At 46.1% G+C, this 18,568-nt stretch overlaps 1 protein-coding gene and 1 long non-coding RNA gene across 6 annotated transcripts in view; one reads left to right on the top strand and one right to left on the bottom strand.

Moving 5' to 3' along the window:
• Xrra1 (X-ray radiation resistance associated 1) overlaps nt 1–18,568 on the bottom strand; it is a 62,815-nt gene that overhangs the window by 28,279 nt on the left and 15,968 nt on the right. For 2 of the 3 annotated variants that reach the window (XM_050154413.1, XM_050154414.1), the window contains exons 6-8: nt 17,985–18,057; nt 14,631–14,728; nt 10,327–10,460 (exon numbers count right to left, since the gene is read on the bottom strand). In XM_050154413.1, the coding sequence (XP_050010370.1) occupies nt 10,327–10,460; nt 14,631–14,728; nt 17,985–18,057 (305 nt within the window). Of the gene's footprint in view, nt 1–487; nt 646–10,326; nt 10,461–14,630; nt 14,729–17,984; nt 18,058–18,568 lie in introns of those variants that run through there. The other variant, XM_050154415.1, reaches the window with a different exon arrangement.
• Nucleotides 1,484–14,326, top strand: LOC126508922 (uncharacterized). Of its 3 annotated transcripts, none has more exons than XR_007594004.1 (4): nt 1,484–2,254; nt 3,561–3,641; nt 4,720–9,732; nt 12,433–14,326. It is a non-coding gene; the product is annotated as an uncharacterized lncRNA (long non-coding RNA). The 3 variants fall into 3 exon arrangements; XR_007594005.1 differs by lacking the exon at nt 12,433–14,326 and having other exon boundaries at nt 4,720–4,790; nt 6,642–10,319; XR_007594003.1 differs by lacking the exon at nt 12,433–14,326 and having other exon boundaries at nt 4,720–10,319.

The following is an 18,568-nucleotide window of genomic DNA, read 5'->3' as shown; positions in this document are numbered from 1 at the left end:
TCCAGGATCCAGTCTCCTTGTTGGTTTTTCAGGGCACTCCGTGATCTGGGCATCACGGACACAAACCGACTAACTCAGAGGAAGCTCTGGCAGGGACTTGCTTTACTTTATGCAGCAAAGCTTCCCACGGAGACACCAGAATCATGAACAGTGCACGAAAAGGAAAAGAGAGGCCTCATTTTCAAACCTGCCGGAGGTCCAAAGGCCTGGAGGAAACAGTGTACTGAACCTAAATCCCCAAGACAGAACTGAATCTAGGAGGCTGGGCAGCCTCAAGGGCTTTGCTGATCCTGCTGGGATTGAATTATGGCTTAACAGCCTGGAGAATCAAAACCTAGAGCGTGCTGACAGAAGGGCATCCAGTGCAAGTCAGATGTTAAAGGGTTCCCCACCCTCAGGAGGGCGTGAACCCCTCAAAGCCCCCTCCTCCCACAAGCAGGAAATCTGTCTGGGAGTGAGCAGAGACGGAGAGTTTGTAAAGCTGTACCTCTGGACACCCGGCCAAAGAAATGGAAGCGCTGATGTTGCCGTAGACTGCCGCGCACCGCACCCCCATGTCTGGGCTCTGTGCGTTATTACCCAGTTTGCGAGCTTCGGGCAAGGGAACTGGAGGTTGAGAATACCCATGCAGAGACAGACCAACACGCAGACCTTTTAACACCGATACCAAAGCCCCAAGAATGGCCCCTTTATTGTGTTCGGGGGCAGATTATATAGAGATAGCCACGCCCCAGCCAAACCCACCAGAAACCACTCTCCTGCCATCAGGAACTCCTGAAGATCTCGTGCTCAGAGCAGCTGTAGGCACTCAGATCAGGAGAAAAACAAGTTGTTTTACTGCTCCCAACAGTAGACAAGTAATGTAGGCCAACTTATCTGAAGTGCCCCTAAACTCATAAGATGTGAGGGATTATGGGGCTGAGTTTTAGGAAGTGACCCAAAGGCTACTTTCCCCAGAGCTGTCTGCCCACTACAGGAATGACAGGCAGGCTGGAAAGTTGACTGGAAAGTCTGTTGATAGTACCAATGAGGGTCCTAAACCTTGGGTCCATGGTGTGCCCCAGAATGGGAGCCTAGGAAAATGCCTATGGGTAAAGTTTAGGGAACCAGAGAACTAAACCCCAAGAGACAGTGTTTACTAGAAATACTTTCAAATAATTTCAGTTACTGTAACCGAATTAAGAAGGTTTGGAATTATCCATGTAGAATCTACACTAGATAATCAAAGAAACTCTCAGTATGCCAAGAAAAAAGTGATTTAAGTTGTTAAAAGGGAGAGTTGGGACATTTCATTTGGTTCGGTATTTGCCATTTAAATTAGATGGAATCGGGTTTAAATGAAAGAGAAAAGCAAGCTCTTGCCTCAGAGCAGCTCATCTGAGCATCTGAGCGAGCGCTAGCTATGACTGTAGCCACCCACACACAACAGCAAGCAGCACCGTACAATGTCCAGCTGGACTTGGACAAACCATCAGACGACACCTCCTGGCCGGCGTGGGTCTCTGGGGATGTGGAAAGCATGGGGGCGGAGGGGGGGGGGAAAGACTGCCATTCGGCGTGGGGACTGTGGAGGCCAGGGGAAGGCTAGAATTCCCACCACAGCTTGAATTAGACGTACTAACCAAGTGACAGAACACCCACGCTTGTTTACTCAGCCCCAAACTGGGGGGCTGTTGCTATGGAAAACGCCACGCTGGAGCTCTAGAACACCTCCCTAACAGTAAACTGAAAACTCCATTGTCATCCCGAGGTCACTGCAGAGAGAGCGGTGCCGGCATGGACGCATGGGAACAGGGAGGCTGTCAAATCATATGACATTCCCATGGAGCACCCCCTGCTCATCTGCCTTGTGCAAATGTTAGGCCTTGAGGAATGACTGCAGGTTATGGGATCTTAACTCCCTGGTGACTCCCTCTCCAGCTGTTGTTGCAGATGTGAAAGCTTTCTGTGGTAAATCAACAGGGCTTGTGGCACTTGGAGTGGATCTGAGAACCTGAAAATGGACCCTTCTCTTTATCAGTTAATTGGACTTCCAGAAATAGCTTGCTTTAATCTGACGGGGACATCTGTATACCTGTGCCCTTTTCCCTCAGGGCCACATGAACTTCAAGCCCTATTATGATCAATCCATAAGGATTTTCATTATTTTGTTGTCCCACAGGAAACATCATGCTGACTGGACTTGGTAATACAGTCACACAGACACACACACCCCAGATGGCACAGTAAGGCCTGCCTGTGTCACAGGCTAAAGGTAAACCACACAGGAATTCTAGGGGCTGTCACCTGTCTAATTTCCTTGGTGCTCAGGTATGTGGAGCATGTCAGGCTGCATTGCCTGTACAAAGCTTCGTTGGTCCCGCTGGGTTCCAGGAACCACAAGTGAAGCACTTGTGGCATTCAGACCCGCTGACTAATTTCTCCCGATCACCAGTTTTCAGGACAAGGCTCTTCAGCAGGTTGGGACTGCAGTGCTAGCTGCTCTTTTGCTGAACTGTCACTCAGCAAGCCCACCCAGGTGCTGACGGTCCAAAGCAAGACAGGGTTGCCGCGTTTCCTGATTTTCAAGTGAAGCTTGCATTTCTTCATTTTCTCAAGCTGTTCTTTTATTCTCGCTCAGTTATGCACTGGTTGGGTGAATGGCAATGCTGTGCTATAAATAGAACCCTTTGTAGGTAGGAATATCGGAAACCATTAAGAGAAAAATATTGCCCCCTTTCCTTTGGAAAACCAGTTTTTGGCAAAGACTGATACACACATGAGACACAAAATGGCCATGTGATGTGAGTCACTCATCACGAACCAGATGTCTGACTGATGGGACTCATCTAGTGACAGAAATGTGCTTTTGAAAATAATGGGCACATTTAAAATGTATTTATGGAGCACTATGCGATGCTTTGAAAATATATACATTATGTAATGTTTGGATCATCATACACACATCTATTTTCTCAAACACATATAATATTCCAAATCTTTTCTTCTAGTTTTTTTCTTCCTTCCTTCCTTACCATCCAGCACATACTTATAATTGAGAACTCACTTCTCTATACCTGTCGATCCCCTCTTCCCACTGTCCTCTCCCAGCTCTCCTCAGCCTCTATTTCATTCTGCTCTCAGCGTCTATGGGATAAGCTTTTCATAATTCTGTGTGTGGGGAGGTTATGGTGTATGTGTATGTGTGTGGGGGGAGGTTATGGTGTATGTGTACGTATGTATGGGGCGGTTATGGTGTATGTGTATGTGTGTGGGGAGGATGTATGTATGTGTGGGTGGGTGTATATGTGCGTATGGGTGTATGTATGTGTGTGGTTATGTGTATGTGTGGTGTGTGTGTATGTATGTGTGTGTGCGGTTATGTGTATGTGTGTGGGGGTGTATGTGTGTCGGTGTGTGAGTGGTTATTTGTGTGTGTGGGTGTATGTGTATGTGTGTGGGTGTGGGGGGGGTTATGGTGTATATATGCACATGTCTATGCAACTGGGTTCATCCATGTGTGGGGGCAGAGGTCAAGGCCAGCGGTCTTTATCACTTTCTACTTTTTTCTCTTGAGACAGGGTCTCTCACTGAAGCTGGAGGTCACTGTTTGGGGACCCCTAGAGGCCATCTGCCTGCCTGCCCCAGTGTGAGAGTTACAGGTGGGTACCCAGACACACCCCAACTTTTAACCTCTGAGACATTCCCTACCTCCTTTTTAAAAGTAGGATTTCATGTTTCCCAGACTGACCTCAAATTCACAATGTATTCTCAGACTTCAGATCCTCTTGGCTCCACTTCCCAAGTTCTAGGATCAGGTGCCACCTAGTTTGTGTGCTGCTGGGAATTGAACTCGGGGCTTTGTGATGCTAAGTATTCACTTTACCAACAGAGCTCAATTCCCAGCTGGGTTTCACAAATCAGATTCCAAGTCTGAGAGAGATCTCTCAGTATTTGTCTTTCCAAGTCGGTTTCAAAATGTCTGAAATTCCCGTGGTGCCTAGTCCAGCTGCGCCACTGTCTCCCTCAGCTCACCATCAAAGCCCTGCACCTGCTAGATGGGGAAAATGCCTCCGCTGTACTCGAAAATTATTCTGTATTGATATGCTAACATCAATGAAAAATGAGCTGTCATGGTTGGCTCTACACAGCAGTAAAGCTTACAGCAACACACCTGATTGTCCATGCGCTTGCGTGGAGAGAGAGTCAGAAGTACAGATCTTCCCCAGGCAGTGGGTGGATAATAAAAGCTTGTTAAAAAAAAAAAAAAAACTGCTAACGGTGGCTGGGCTGATCTCTGAATGGACTTTCAGATGGATGGAGGATAGAAGGCTATTTCTGTCCTCTGTGGGTGTACACACTGCAGAGATCCCAGCCATCAGATGGACAAGGTGACCCAATTCTGTGAATGTCAGGCGGCCAACTGGCCTCCACAGCAGGGAGGAAGACTATGCACTTCCCGTCCTCAAAGCACACAGTGCATCATCTGCCAGCAGCAGAGATCACCACTGTGCCCCAAAGGCACCTTTTCAGGAGTTCGAGCAGTCCAGTGGGGACAGACTGGCTGCCATACATTCCTTCCTTCACATTCGAGTGTTTGTCCCTATTAAAGTGATCCGGCAGTTTGGGATACAGATTCGCCTTCTCTGCCCACAGCGTTCTACATGGAACTGCAGTATTATTACAGTAATACCGTGTTGACAGAGTATTGACCTAAATACAATCTTTGTTTCTGCTTAGGACTTTGGGTTCTGTCTTTCATCCTAGTCTCAGGTCACGCCCCTCCTAACACTTCCTATAGAGGTCTACAGGTAAGGAGAGTTCATTTAGCTTTTGCTTATCTTGAAATGCTTCGTTTCTCCCTTACCACAGAAAGACGGTTTGTGTGTGTGTGTGTGTGTGTGTGTGTGTGTACACCTGTGAATACAGGATCTACGGGGGCCAGACAGCACTGAATTCCCTGTAGCTGGAGTCCAGCAGGCCATTGAAAGCTCCTGGGTGTGGCTGCTAGGAATAGAGACTGGGTCCTCTCAAGGGTAGCATTCCTCTAGCATCCTGAAGGGCAGCTTTGCAGGACAAGGGACTCCTGGTAGGCAGGTTTTTCTTTTAGCACTCTGAATATGTCAGACTTCTGCCTTCTAGCTGCCAAAGTCAAGAATCATCTGATGCTCTTACTAAGACTCCGTCATGTGAAGGGTCATTTCCCTGGTACCGGTTTCAAACTTCTCTTTATCTTTGACATGAATTATAGTGTGTGTATCAAGTTCACTGGGCTTCACGGATGCTTATATTCATATAAAGCTTAGGAACTTATTATAGGGTCATTATTTCTTCAAATAATATCTCTCTCTCCCTCCCTGCCTGCCTTGTTCCTCCCGCCTCTCCTTTCCTCCTCCCTCCCTCCCTCCCTCCCTCTCTCCCTCCCTCCCTTCTTTCCTCTCCTCTTCCCTCTCCTAGCTTGCCCCTCTTCCTCTTCCAGAGCTTCCATAGAACACAGATTGATTTGCTTGACAGTATCTTCAGGTCCCTCTGACGTGATAAGCCTGCCTGTGGACTCCTCTGATCACCTTTTCACTTCAATACTTGGTACAGTTTTTGTTTCTTCTCAGGCTCTCACTCTTTGATACTCATATTTTGCTTGTACATCATTTTCCTGACTTTCCCCTTGTCTTCTTGGCTCTTTTGGCATCTTTACCATCGTTGAAATTTCTCTCTAGGAGATCTTCCTTTAGATTTTCCTGAGAGATCCAAACAGCTTCAAGGCTGCTGGCTGAGATGGTCTAGCCTCACAGACTATTCTAATCAGGACTTGACTTAACCATTACCTAATTTTCTCAGGGTCCCCCAAAGATACCAATGCTCCCAAACAACAGAAAGCAGTCTAGAAAACACAATTTCTATATTCCTGAGAGGTGGGGTGTATGGTTTTTGAATATTTGGTGGGTAATGAATGTTTATCATTGTTTAAGGGGGTTGGTTACAAATTGTTATTGGTCATGGTTAAAAAACTAAACAAAGGACATTAGATTCAGGGATCTCTTTTTGAAGAAAAAAGGGAGCTATAGTATAAAAATGATGAGATAAAAGGGTGGATTGTAGAGTCTACTTTTGAATGACCAGTAGTCTCAAATACTTTACATTGGTATGGATTTTTGTACAGTAATACAAATTTAAGGTTATTTTTATTAGAACATACAATACTTACAACATTTCTCCTCTTATTTAAGGCATTGCACCAATGCAGCTCATTTAACAATGCAATGTAAATTTTTAGTTTTTGAAACTTATTAAAAACTACTTAGGATAATAAAGAAATACAGGTTAGTAGTTAGTCACCTATAACAATCAAACTTTTAGCTAGGCAGTAGTGGTGCACTCCTTTAGTCCCAGCACTCGGGAGGCAGAGGCAGGTGGATCTCTGTGAGTTTGAGGCCAGCCTGGTCTGCAAAAGCTATTTCCAGGACAGGCTCCAAAGCTATACAGAGAAACCCTGTCTCAAAAAACCAAAAGAATGAAACAAAACAAAAACAAAAAACAAAAAGCAAAAATACTTTTAGTCATGTATGTTTTCAAGATCAAACATATATTTTAAATAGATAGATGGTCTTCAAACACTTCAAAGACCTACAGAATATGACATTTAAAACTTTTTGTTAACATAGGACTTTTCATAACAGTGAGACGCATCTGCTCCTGGCAGCATCAATTGCCTTCAGAGATGATGGGCATTGAAGAAACTCCATATGGAGTCTGCTTTCAATGTGGCAAAACTGGCCATTTGGGCAAGAAACTTAACTGCTGACAGTATGCTGTACAAACTGGACAACAGGACACAAAGGAGAAAGACTGTTTAACTTTCCTACAGTAAGGCAGGAAAGTCCTTTAAAAATTCCTGCTTCATAGAAGAGTCTGCCAGATATTCCAGGTTTGTACTCCTAAGGTTGGATGCCCCAGCATTGCAGAAGAACCTTGAGTGACTGTCCAGGTGTCTCATTTCTATAGGTTTGGAAATGGCTTTCACTATAATCACTGTTTACTCAGGTAATATTATTTCTTCTGGGGTCTTTGATAGAGTTGAAGACGAGGTAGCCATAGTTGCAATTTTCCTTAGTTATGACAGAAGGTAAATTAGGTACAGAGCTTTGGACTCATCAAGATAGAATAAATAATGGAGCATTTTCTCCAGATATGCCAAATACAAATGGGCTGGACATTGTAAATGCAATTCTTACCTGATAATGTTCTTTTTATTTATAGTTTTATTATGTTACCCATTCCTTTTTACTTAGACAAGAAGGGAGGAAAGCTGTGGAATAGTCCTTTACACTGTGTGAAGTTATGTCACTGTGATTAGCTTAATCAAAAAGCTAAATAGTCCATAGCTAGACAGGAGCTTGGGGGCAGAGAGGACCCTGGGAAGAAGGCAGAGTCACCAGTCAGGCATGACAACACCAGGAAGGGTACAATAGAAATGAGGTAATGAGCACATGGAAGAATGTAGATTAAAAATAGGGCTAATTTAAGTTATAAGAGCTAGTTAGGAACAAGCCTAGGCTAAGGTCGAGCTTTCATGATTAGTAATAAATCTCCATGCCATTTTTGTGAGCTGGCAGCCCAAAGAAGAATCTGCCTACAAAGATGACTGCAGCAATTGTGACTATTTTGTTACATTTTCTTCTTGTTTTATAGACACATGAGTGTGTGCATGTGCACTGCAGATATAAGCCGCTAGGTGATCACTGACTTCATAACTTAGTTTTTGGTTATAAAACATCCACAAGTGGTTTTTTTTTTTCTGAGACAGTCTCACTGTGTACCCCAGGCTGACCTCAAATTCACAGTGTAGCTCAGGCTAGCACTGAACTCTCATCCTCCGCCTTTCTCTTCCAAGCGATTACAGGCAATGCTACCATGCCTGGCTCCTACATTTCTATGGAAGTAGTCGTTCAGAGATAGATACAGAAGCTGATGGAACTACATGTCAGCATGTTGTGGAGTAGGGAGAGTGTCTTCAAATGTCAGTTTCATGAAGCCTATGGTGGTTGTTACTGTTGTGTGGGAATGAAATATAGAGAGGAGAGAGACACTAGGGCTCCAAGGGTGGATGTGCCAGTCATCTGGCTCCATGCCCTCAGCCTTCACCCCTTCCCTCTGTGCTCAGCTCTGCATGGCAGACTTAACTATGCATGCCAAACTGACTTTTTAACCTGGCTTCTAGCGCAGTGCTATCAATTGAAGGGACGGGTAAGACTCTGCCAACCCAGGAAAGTGGGGGCAAATCTTCCGCCCGGCTTCATACAGCAGCAGCGTGGGAACAGAGACGGTGGTGAGTGTCCAGGCAGCAGGGCTAGAATGAGCAGCGGCCTCTCTACAAGTCCAGGTGCAGACTCCCGGCTCCCAGCAGCTGAGTGTCAGCCCTCCTTCCTTTGTTCTTCCACATCCCTCTTCTCCATTTGCCCCAGAAGTGTCCTAAGATTTATATAATGGATTCTCTCTACTTATCATTGGTGAGGCTGGAGGTGGAATAAAGGCTTGCTGGTTCTGAGTTTTAAAAGAGCCCTTATCTCTAGGAGCACATATTGAATATTTATAGATGACACATGAATCTTCTGATTCATTTGTGAGCAGAGTTATTTATAGCTGGGTACATTTTTCTTAAGAATAATCTACAATAGGGCATGAGGGGGGTATAGCTGTAACAGACTGGCCATGACCTCACAATTGTCTGGTGCTAACTACTGGGTGGCAGGGGCATGGGAACCCATCTTACCACTTACTCTCCTTCCGTTACGTAGTTTGTCCTCTGTGGTGACAAACACCCACGAAAAGCAACTTATCTATGTTTTTTTATGTTTGAGTTTTGTCGACACTTATGTCTGTACCCCAGAAGATGGTATCAGATAGTTGTGAGACACCATCTGAGGGCTGGGAGTTGAACTCAGGTCCTCTGTGAGAGAAGCCAGTGCTCTTACCCACTGAGCCATCGCTCCACGGAAAAGCAACTTACAGGGAAGAACCATTTCTTTTAGCTACTGGCTTCAGTTGGGATCCTTTACTCTCTTGAGTCTGAGCTTGAGATGGACTCATGCGACTGGAGTCTATGGCAGAGGTTACCAATCTCAGGGAGAGACAAGGATGGGAGGGGGTACAAGATCCCCCACGGACCTTCCCAGGAAATGACTTCCTGTAGCCAGGCCTCCCTTCCTAAACTTCCTGTCCCTCCCACAACAGCCCTATCGCGTATAAATCATTTGAGGGCATATTACAAAGTCAAACCATAGCTTTCCTTTTAGATATTTCTGAAATTTTCCACAGTAAAAATACCAATGGTGATCTCTCTGTACTCAGAGCAAGCAAATTCTCAATTGCAATACTTTTTTGTGAGTCTGACTGAGACACGTCCTATCATGGAGAAAGCCCAGCTTCAAATGTAGTCAGCACAAAGGCAAGCAAAACTGTGTGCAAGCCATAGACACCCTAAGAGAAGTTCCTCGTGACACCAGAACCCAGCACACAAATCCAGCAGATTCATTTGAAGGCCTTTTCAGATTTATAACCCCCTTCCCTTTCCTTCTTAAAAATATATATTTTTAATATGTATAGGTGCTTCATGTATGTCTGCCCACCATGTGTATGCAGTGCCCAAGGAGGCCAGAAGAGGGCACTGACCTATGGAACTGGAGTTACAGATGATTGTTAGCTGCTACGTGGGTGTTGAGAACTAAGCCAGGTCCTTGATGCAAGAGAAACAAGGTGCTTTTAACTGTTTAACCAACTCTCCAGCCCTCCTTTTCTTTTTTACAGGAGACAAGGTCTCAATATGTAACCCAGGTTGACCTTGAACTCCCATGAACCTCTTACCTCAGCCTCTCACATACTGATAAAATAGGTACAGGCTACCACTAAAGGTTCATAAATACCCAGTTTTTCCTCAGTTAGTTTGGAAATAAAATGATCCTAACTAATGAAACCCTAAATGCAATGATCGATCACTATCATCCCCACCCCCGAGCAACTAACAAACTGCTGTCAATCATCGCTGTCATTGTCTTCCATGGTGGCAATGGACATCATCACTAGGAATGTCCCATCAGTATCCCTATTGGTCAACATCAGCTGACTACATATTGGATGAAAAGCACCAGATCTTTGTCTTGCTGCCGCAGATCAGGGATGAGTGAGGCAGAGCCCTTGCTCTGAGTGCTCCTCACCCTCAGATGTTCCAGCCATCTAGATAGCCACCTCCTATAAAGATTCGTGTTTAGCTAGCCCAGGTCAGAGAAGAGTAGCCAAATACTAGACTGACAGAGGGGACACGCAGAATAAACCCAAGGGTGTAGAACTTACTGTTCTGCAACAGCCATGTTGGGTGGCAGAGAGGTGAGCCCATTGCCTGTGAGGAGAAGAACACGGAGATGCGGCAGAATCCCCAGATCACAGATGGCCTCCTCAGTCAGGCTGTTGAAGGAAAGGTCCAAGAACTACCATACAAAACAAAAGAAGGGATAACAGAAGTAACACGTGACACGAGGCCCAAACACACACGGGAGCTGGCTCCGTCCCCTCCTCCTTCCTGGGAAACCTCACCACCCACACATTCACAGCCTGTGGGGGTCAGGCTCAGTCCTCCTTCAGTCTTAGCTGCTACTGCACAGCTCTGTCTCCCTGGGGGGCAGAGAGTCCTCCCTACCCCTGGCCTGTCCCCCTAGTCACCTCTTCATGTTTCTGGACACTGGAAGCTCAGCCCCAGAAGACCATCTCAAAGGTGCTTCCTTATAAAACAGTCCCCAGCCCTCAGGCAGGTGGCTGCCTCCCTCCCCTGGCTTTGTCAGCTTTCTCTAAGCTACCCCAGGATACTTGTCCAAGGCTGCATGTCTTCAGATAGCTGGAGATGCCATGTACTATGTCTGGCACATGGTGGAAGAGGTCAGGGGCCATGTCACTGCCGTATGGTAGCCTTATTACTAAGCACAGGCCCTTACATGAAGCAGACACACATGCAAGTGTGCTGAAATGAGCCAGCTGATGAGGACAATGTGTCCAGTGGTCACCACATCAGCCACTGTCTCAGCACCGTCATCTCATTCACCACCCCCATGCTGAAGGCTTATTTCATCCTGGCTCTGGGAGCTCCAAGATTTCCTGGGCTGCAAGCTCTCTATGTCCATCGGTTAATAAGTGATGTTGCTGGGCTCAGAGAAACTCCTGTACTGGTGGGTAGTCAACACAGAGACTCACAGCCAATCCGAGTACAGAGAGTAAGTAGCTGCAGAGTGCCCGACCTTGATAGGACACCTATACCCTCTCCTTCAAGGCTCAGGGGACATCACAGAAGGGGGTGGCAAGAGCTTAAGAAACAGAGAGTCGGAAGGGGATGCTGTAAAACTGTCTTCTGGGTGTGACTGTGGCTGTGGAAGGAGAAAGGGCTCGTGGGGCCCCGCCCCTCTGGGAAGGATTACTGGTAGTTAACAGTGGTGGGGGAAGGGTATCACTTTCTTCAGTGGTGATAAGTTGTTGTCCACGTTCCTCATACAGCAGCCAGACACGCTTTCTAAAACACACACAACTCTGACCACAACATGATCCCCGTCCCATACGATAGTTTCAGCTACTTAGCAAGTCCAAGACATGCCAAGGTCTGTCCTAAGTCACTTCAGGCTCACACAGCGCTACCCGTCCACAACTCTCACCTCCCCCCATCCCACCCACGTTTGAAATGGTTCCCCAGTATTCAAGCTCAGGAGTCAGCACACCAAGGCCAACGAGTCAAATCCAGCCTGATGCCCATTTGTGGCCGATGAGCAAAGGATGATCTTTACATTTAAAAATAAAAACAAGAGGCCAGGTTAGGTGGCACACGCCTTTCATCCCAGTGCCCGGGAGGCAGTATCAGGCAGACCTCTGTGAGGTGAGGCCAGTATGGTCTACAGAGTGAGTTCTAGGACAGCCAGGATTACACAGAGAAACCTGTCTCAAAAATAAACAACAAACAACCAAATAGAATAGTGTGTCCCATGCGGCAATTATGAGTAGTTCACAACTCAACATCACGCTTGGTTGCCTCCACTCTATAGTTCTTCCCTTCTACAGAGGCATGGATGACAAGTTATGACGGTCAAAATTAATTATGAATATATGGAATAAAAGTTTAAGATACTTAATTTCTTGTCTTACAGAAAAAAAAAACGTGGACCCCAATTCTACTGCTTTGGCTATTTAATGCTGGGTCCAGATTTGCTTTCAAATTACAGCCAAGTGAAGTTTTCCAAAACTGTGGAGGAATTCCACTCTAGGCTGCTCCCCTTGGGGCAGGCTCGCTGACAGCCAAGGACAGAGATTCCTAGCCTGGCTGCAGTATTTGCTGAGTCACATTGGGTTTTATTACACATTAGAGTATTCATTACTGTGAGATGCAAATTCGGGATATTTGACATGTTTATCTTTTTTCCTAAGGAGCCCTTGCAAATCACAGAGACGAGAACAAACGACCGGTCCAGAGATTTCCTTCTCTCATCTCTATTCTGCATCCTAAAATGAGTCTGTTTTCTTCTGTCGATAAATTCTTTTGACTAATACGGGGTCTGGAGGATAAATAACCCTCATCAGATGCAATCAGACTGTAAAGGGGGGGGCACATACAAGATCAGTCATGATGAACATTAGATCCCGGGCTAGCTGTTCAGAGCCAAAGCTGTGACCACATTCCTCTGGGTGGCCGCTGGCACTTGTGGCGTGTTTGGGGTATGTGGGAGGAGGAAGACACGATCCATGGCACTATATGCAGTTCTCAGGAGATCAGTGACTGTTCTCTGAAAAGGTCAAACAACAGTGGAAGTCCATAGGGGCAGCTGGGCCTGGCGGCCAGAGAAATGACTCCTTGGATCTCTACTGTCGAGGATGCACCTCCCACTGTCAGCACCAAAATATCATACAGAACGAGGCTCTAACATAGCTCCAAACTGCATCAGTTACTTCTTATTTTGGATTTTATTGGACTTTGACAGTTTGCCTACTGAATAAGTCCCAAGTCAGAGCAAACTTCAGTGTCATCTTCAGTGTGACTAGAACCATGGGAAAGTCAGCCCTACATCAAGCACTAGACGCTTTCAGAATGTGAGGACACAGCGTACGTCTGGGGAAGATGCCCATTCCAACATGCTAAATTTTTCCAAACTGTGGCGTAGAAAGGCCGTCAACTCCTTGACATGTTGACATGTTCCCTTCTACAGAGGAGACAAGTGAGGCACACGTGAAGCAGATTTAAGCTAGCAAAGCTTACAACACGTAGACATGCTGCTAAGGCGTGGGTGGAAAGGCTCTCCTTTTAGGCCTGCACAAAGGGAGGGGTGCATTGCTCAGGGAGAGACTGAGCCTGGCCAGGTGGCTGAGCCCCCCTTCTGGCACTGTTCTCCAGTCCATGTGGGACTCTCAAGTAGTGACACAAACTTCATTCCCTTGTTTAAAAAAAAAAAAGTGGCCCTCTAGTCTATCCAAGTCACAGGAGGTGATAAAGTATGAAGAGATGCAGACCAGATTTCCTATTCCAAGGTCCTGAGAACAAGCATGGATGTGCATGCACACAGAACGTACTGTTTAGTCCATCCTCACCTCTAGGTCTAGGGAATAGATGTACAGCCTGTATTACCCCAGTCCACTGGGACCACCCTAGCTTACAAGTCAGGTGTGTTTTGGTAGTGGTCCATAATGTCTCTTCATCTTACTGCAGCTGGCTCTTAATCTCTACAGCTCTTCAGACACCTAAGGAGATACATCTGCTATGAAGCTCCTCCTCCTATGATACTCCATTGACACTCACTTTTCTATAGACTCTCCTGCACGTGAATAACCCTAGGCACTTATATCCCAGAATCATACATGTTGGCTATAGTTACCTATCTACCACAAGTACCACTATTACCACCATCATCACCACCATCACCATCATCACCTGTTGGGAGCAGTGAGACCCAAGATCCTGAATTTCTTGTAAACAACTTGTTTTCCCCTGATCTGAGTGCCTACAGCTGCTCTGAGCACGAGACCTTCAGGAGTTCCTGATGGCAGGAGAGTGGTTTCTGGTGGGTTTGGCTGGGGCGTGGCTATCTCTATATAATCTGCCCCTGAACACAATAAAGAGGGCATTCTTGGGGAATTCAAGGATGACCCGTATCACTGTCTCTCTGTCTGTGTGTGTCTGTGTATTTTAACCTCCAGCCCCTTGCCTGAAGCTTGGTAACTGGGTGCCAGCGCACAGAGCGCAGATATGGGGGCACGGTGCGCGGCAATCACAATCACCACCATTATCACCATCATCATTATCACCGTCATCATCATCACCACCATCATCACCATCATCACCACCATCACCATCACCATCATCACCATCATCACCATCACCATCATCATCACCATCATCACCACCATCACCATCATCACCATCATCACCACCACCATCATCATCACCATCACCACCATCACCACCATCATCATCACTGTCATCATTACCACCACAACCTCCAGAGGCCATCTATAAAGAGCCTAGCAGTGAAAGCGTGGAGAACCCTTCTCCAACGTTACACTCTGTAAAGACCCCTATACTAATCCCTTACAGGGAAACAGGTAGGACCAAAAACTCCCTACCTCCAACTTACTTCCAATGTCTTGAAGTCTCCATATTTCACATAGACCATCTTGATGCCATTGAATGCAAGCTCCAGTTCCTTTAGGGTTGGAAATGTGTGAAAAGCATCTGCATGGGAACAGAAAGAGAGAATCTTGAGCTCATAAAGGCTTAAAGAGAAAGATACAAATAGCGACCATCCACTGAGTTTTCCACAGGGGGAAGGGTGAGTCATGGACGATGCTTTACGTATCAGGCCTTTAAAACTCTAACCATGGGGCTTCAGAGATGGCTTGGCAGTTAAGAGGACCAGAGTTCATCTCCCAGCACTCACACTAGGTGGCTTCCAACTGCCTGTTACTCCAGCTCCAAGGGTTCCAATGGCCTCTTTCTCCTGGCCTCTATGAGTGCCTGCATTCATGTACATACACCCAAAACACATGCCCACACACACAAAATAAAAATAATCTTTTAGAAAAATTAAAATCTCTACCCACACTCACTAATAGGAATTATGACTTTCATTCTACGGCTGAGGAAATGGAGGCTCGGGCAACTAAGTGACTTTTTAGAAATTAGGATTACAGGCAAGAGCGAAAACTAAGGCTTGGACACACAAAGTGTGTTCAAATGCAAAGCCCACCTAAAAGTTATCTCTTGTCTTTCTCCTTTTTTCTTCCCAGACTAGGAACCAACCCCAGGACCTTATGCATGCCAGGCAAACTCTCAACCACTGAGCCACACTGCTAGATAATCTGTTATTTCTGATTAGAGATGTCACTATGTTCACCCCAAATAGTCAACATCACAGGAAAAAAATGTTCCTTTAGCCCCAACAGTTGGGGTCAACTGTTTAAAATGCCATGCATACACCTCATTTTTCTCATGTGTGTATTGAGATACAATCTTTTTCTTATAACATGGGATACACGCTGCACTGTGGCTGTTCTCCTTTAACAGTGTGACTTGAAGGTTAGTCTATGTTAAAACAAACAGATTTGTCCACTATCTTAATTACTTGCTGGTATAGACATGCCATAACGTTACCCTTTTCCTACTGATAGCATATAGGCGATGGGGGTAAGAAGTAATCCAAAACTCCCTCTTACATGATAACTGCATCTTAAGATTCTCTTTCTAGTCCTGTTTCCCTGGTAACCTGAAACACATGCTATGATAACTGTGTTACTAGGCAACTGTTGCTTGTGGTAAAAATGATTGCAGACCAGTATCTTGTGTCTGGACCAGGAGAAAGTATAAATTATAAACATTTCTGTAAATGGTGACTCCCATAACCAGATATGTCCTCCGTGGGACTGCTACAAGCTGCAGGACTATGGAATGTCACGAGGGACAAAGGTGATTCCTGCATTTGCCCAGTGAGAGTTTCTGTCCTGCGCCTGGGGTGACACTTGGCTAGTGGGCAGCCCTCCCAGATGAAGGATCCTGATGCCATGCAGCTGGCACAGTGTAGAATCACTTAGAACCTCCTGTGTGGCCTACAGAAGGCTTGAGTCAGAATGCTCAGTAAGGCCTACTAAGAGGCTCTCTAGTGGGTTTCCTTGTGTAAGTCCTAGAAGTGGAGCTACTAAAAGCAAAGACTATTTTGATTTTTAAAACATTTATGTATTCATTTGTTGTTTGTTTAGTGTATGTCTGTGCACCAAGTGTGTAAAGGAGCCCGTGGAGGCTAGCAGAGGGTGCTGGATCCCCTGGAACTGGAGTTACAGGTGGTTCTGAGTTACCCCATGAGTGCTGGGAACTGAACCTGGGTCTTTTGCAAGAGCAGCTAAACCAGCTCTCCAGCCCTGTTTGAAACTTCAAGAGATACGACCAAATTATGTCCATGGTGTCACATCGCCTTCTTTACTTCACCTTCACCAAGAGCACCCACCTCCACACCAGCCGGCTGTATCATACTGGCCAATCTCTGATGGGCACAAAATAGTATCCTGGTGTTGTGTTCCTTAATAGTGAGGCTGACCATCTTCTCGTTTGCCTTTCTTCCAAGGCAGGGGTCTCATCGGATGCCTCTTTAGAAGCTCCCATCCAACTCCCAGGGACAAACCAAGCTCATCTCATCAACCCCGCCTTCCAGGACTGTCTCTGAGATCCATCCCTCTCCTTATAACCTCACAAGTCGCCTCGCCCTCACTCAGCCTGTCTCCAGTATCATCTCCCCTTCCATGGAAAACTGAACTGATTCCTAGCATCTCCTGGACTCCATTTTCTCTCTTAGAATCCACCCCCTCGGGTTGGAGAGATGGCTCAGTGGTTAAGAGCATTGCCTGCTTTTCCAAAGGTCCTGAGTTCAATTCCCGGCAACCACATGGTGGCTCACAACCATCTGTAATGACATCTGGTGCCCTCTTCTGGCCTGCAGACATACAGACAGAATAATGTATACATAATAAATAAATAAATATTAAAAAAAAGAATCCACCCCCTCCTCACTGAGCTTTCCTGTTTAAAGACTTCCAGGACTCTTCTGTCTGAAGGATTAAGTTTGACTCCCAAAGCCCTCCAAGATCCCTTAGCCCTGCCAATGTGTCTAGCCTCAATTCTCCTCCCTTGTAAGCAATCTTTGTGACCAGGCAGTATACAGCTGCCCCCCAAAGCACCTTCATTAACTCCTGAGTTAATTTCTTTATTATAATGTGTGCATGTGCATGCATGTGTGTGTATGTGTGTGCGTGTTTGTGCACATGTGCATCCATATGTGCGCATACACGCATGTGTGTATGTGTACGTGTGCACACAGATATCAGTGGACAACTTTTCGGGAGATGGTTTTCTTCGTCTACCACGTGAGTCCCAGGGATCATCATCAGGTCACCGAGTTCAGCAGCGGGTGCTTTAACTCACTCAGCTGCCTGGCCAGCCCAGTTTATCTTCTGATCTTAGCTTAGGTGCTCTTTTCTTAAGTTTTCCTGACTCTCTGGTATGGGCTAAAGCCCCCCTTGTATGCTTGCATAGTGTTTCCTGACCTCCCTGTACCGTTGCTTATATGCACCCTGCTTTGGGGCTGAGTCTGAGCTCGACTCTCCTCTCCAGAGAGAAACTGGGCACGGTTCTTTCTAAAGGCCACGCATTCTGACACCAGCAGGGGTCACTGTGGATTTGCTGAATTACCAAGATGCTTTCTCTCTGGTAGGGGCATGCACAGATTTAAAAACCTCTCTTGCTGGAGTTTGCAAGGTTGGAGGAGAGGGTTATCTGTGTGTGTGGAGGAACAGGCTCCAGTTTGGCAGTGTGGGACCAGAGTGCAGACTGAGTACTCTCCGGGGCCCTTACTCTCCGGCTGCTCCACCCAAGAGGAAAGGCTGTTCACAGATGGACAGACAGATCCTGTCACAAGTGATTTTCTGGCCAGGAGGACGCTCACCTAGAGGCAGCAGGTTTTCAGAGGCGTTGATATAAATTACAGAAGTGAAATGTTTGAAGTCCTTTTCCTTTGCCTGTCAGAAAGTATTCCAGAAAAACACAGGATTAGTTCCCTGCCCGGGAGCCCCGCAGGAAACGAGAGCAGCTGCTGAGAGAACAGACACCTAAAGGACTAAGAGACATTCTGAGTGCAGGAGCAGTCGTGTGGGGAGGGCTGGGGGCTTTTCTGTTCATTTTCCTCTACCTTGGAGTACTTCAAATGTATCGAAAAGGACAGAGAACGATCTCTGAAGATGTAGCCAGGCATGACCCAGTTTTAACAGAGCTGAATCTTAGGTGTTTAAATGTGAAAGAAACTATTAGAAGACTTACAACTCTCCATGTGCCACCTGCCCCCAAACCTCTCGCCTCATCCCCGCTCTTGATCTTTCATGTATTACATACACAACACGTTCATATCCATCAACTAAGCAAAGGGTGATTTACAAGCTTTAAAACTTCACAGTCATACAGACTTATGGTCCAATATGCCTTTTTACTCAATAGTATGATTTTGAGATTTATGTTGAGATATGTATAACACTT

The sequence above is a fragment of the Alexandromys fortis genome, unplaced genomic scaffold, assembly GCF_014885135.2.
Source record: "Alexandromys fortis isolate MF-2015 unplaced genomic scaffold, M_Fortis_MF-2015_v1.1 scaffold_77, whole genome shotgun sequence".
Lineage (NCBI taxonomy): Eukaryota > Metazoa > Chordata > Mammalia > Rodentia > Cricetidae > Alexandromys > Alexandromys fortis.
This window is presented reverse-complemented; position numbering and strand designations above follow the sequence as displayed.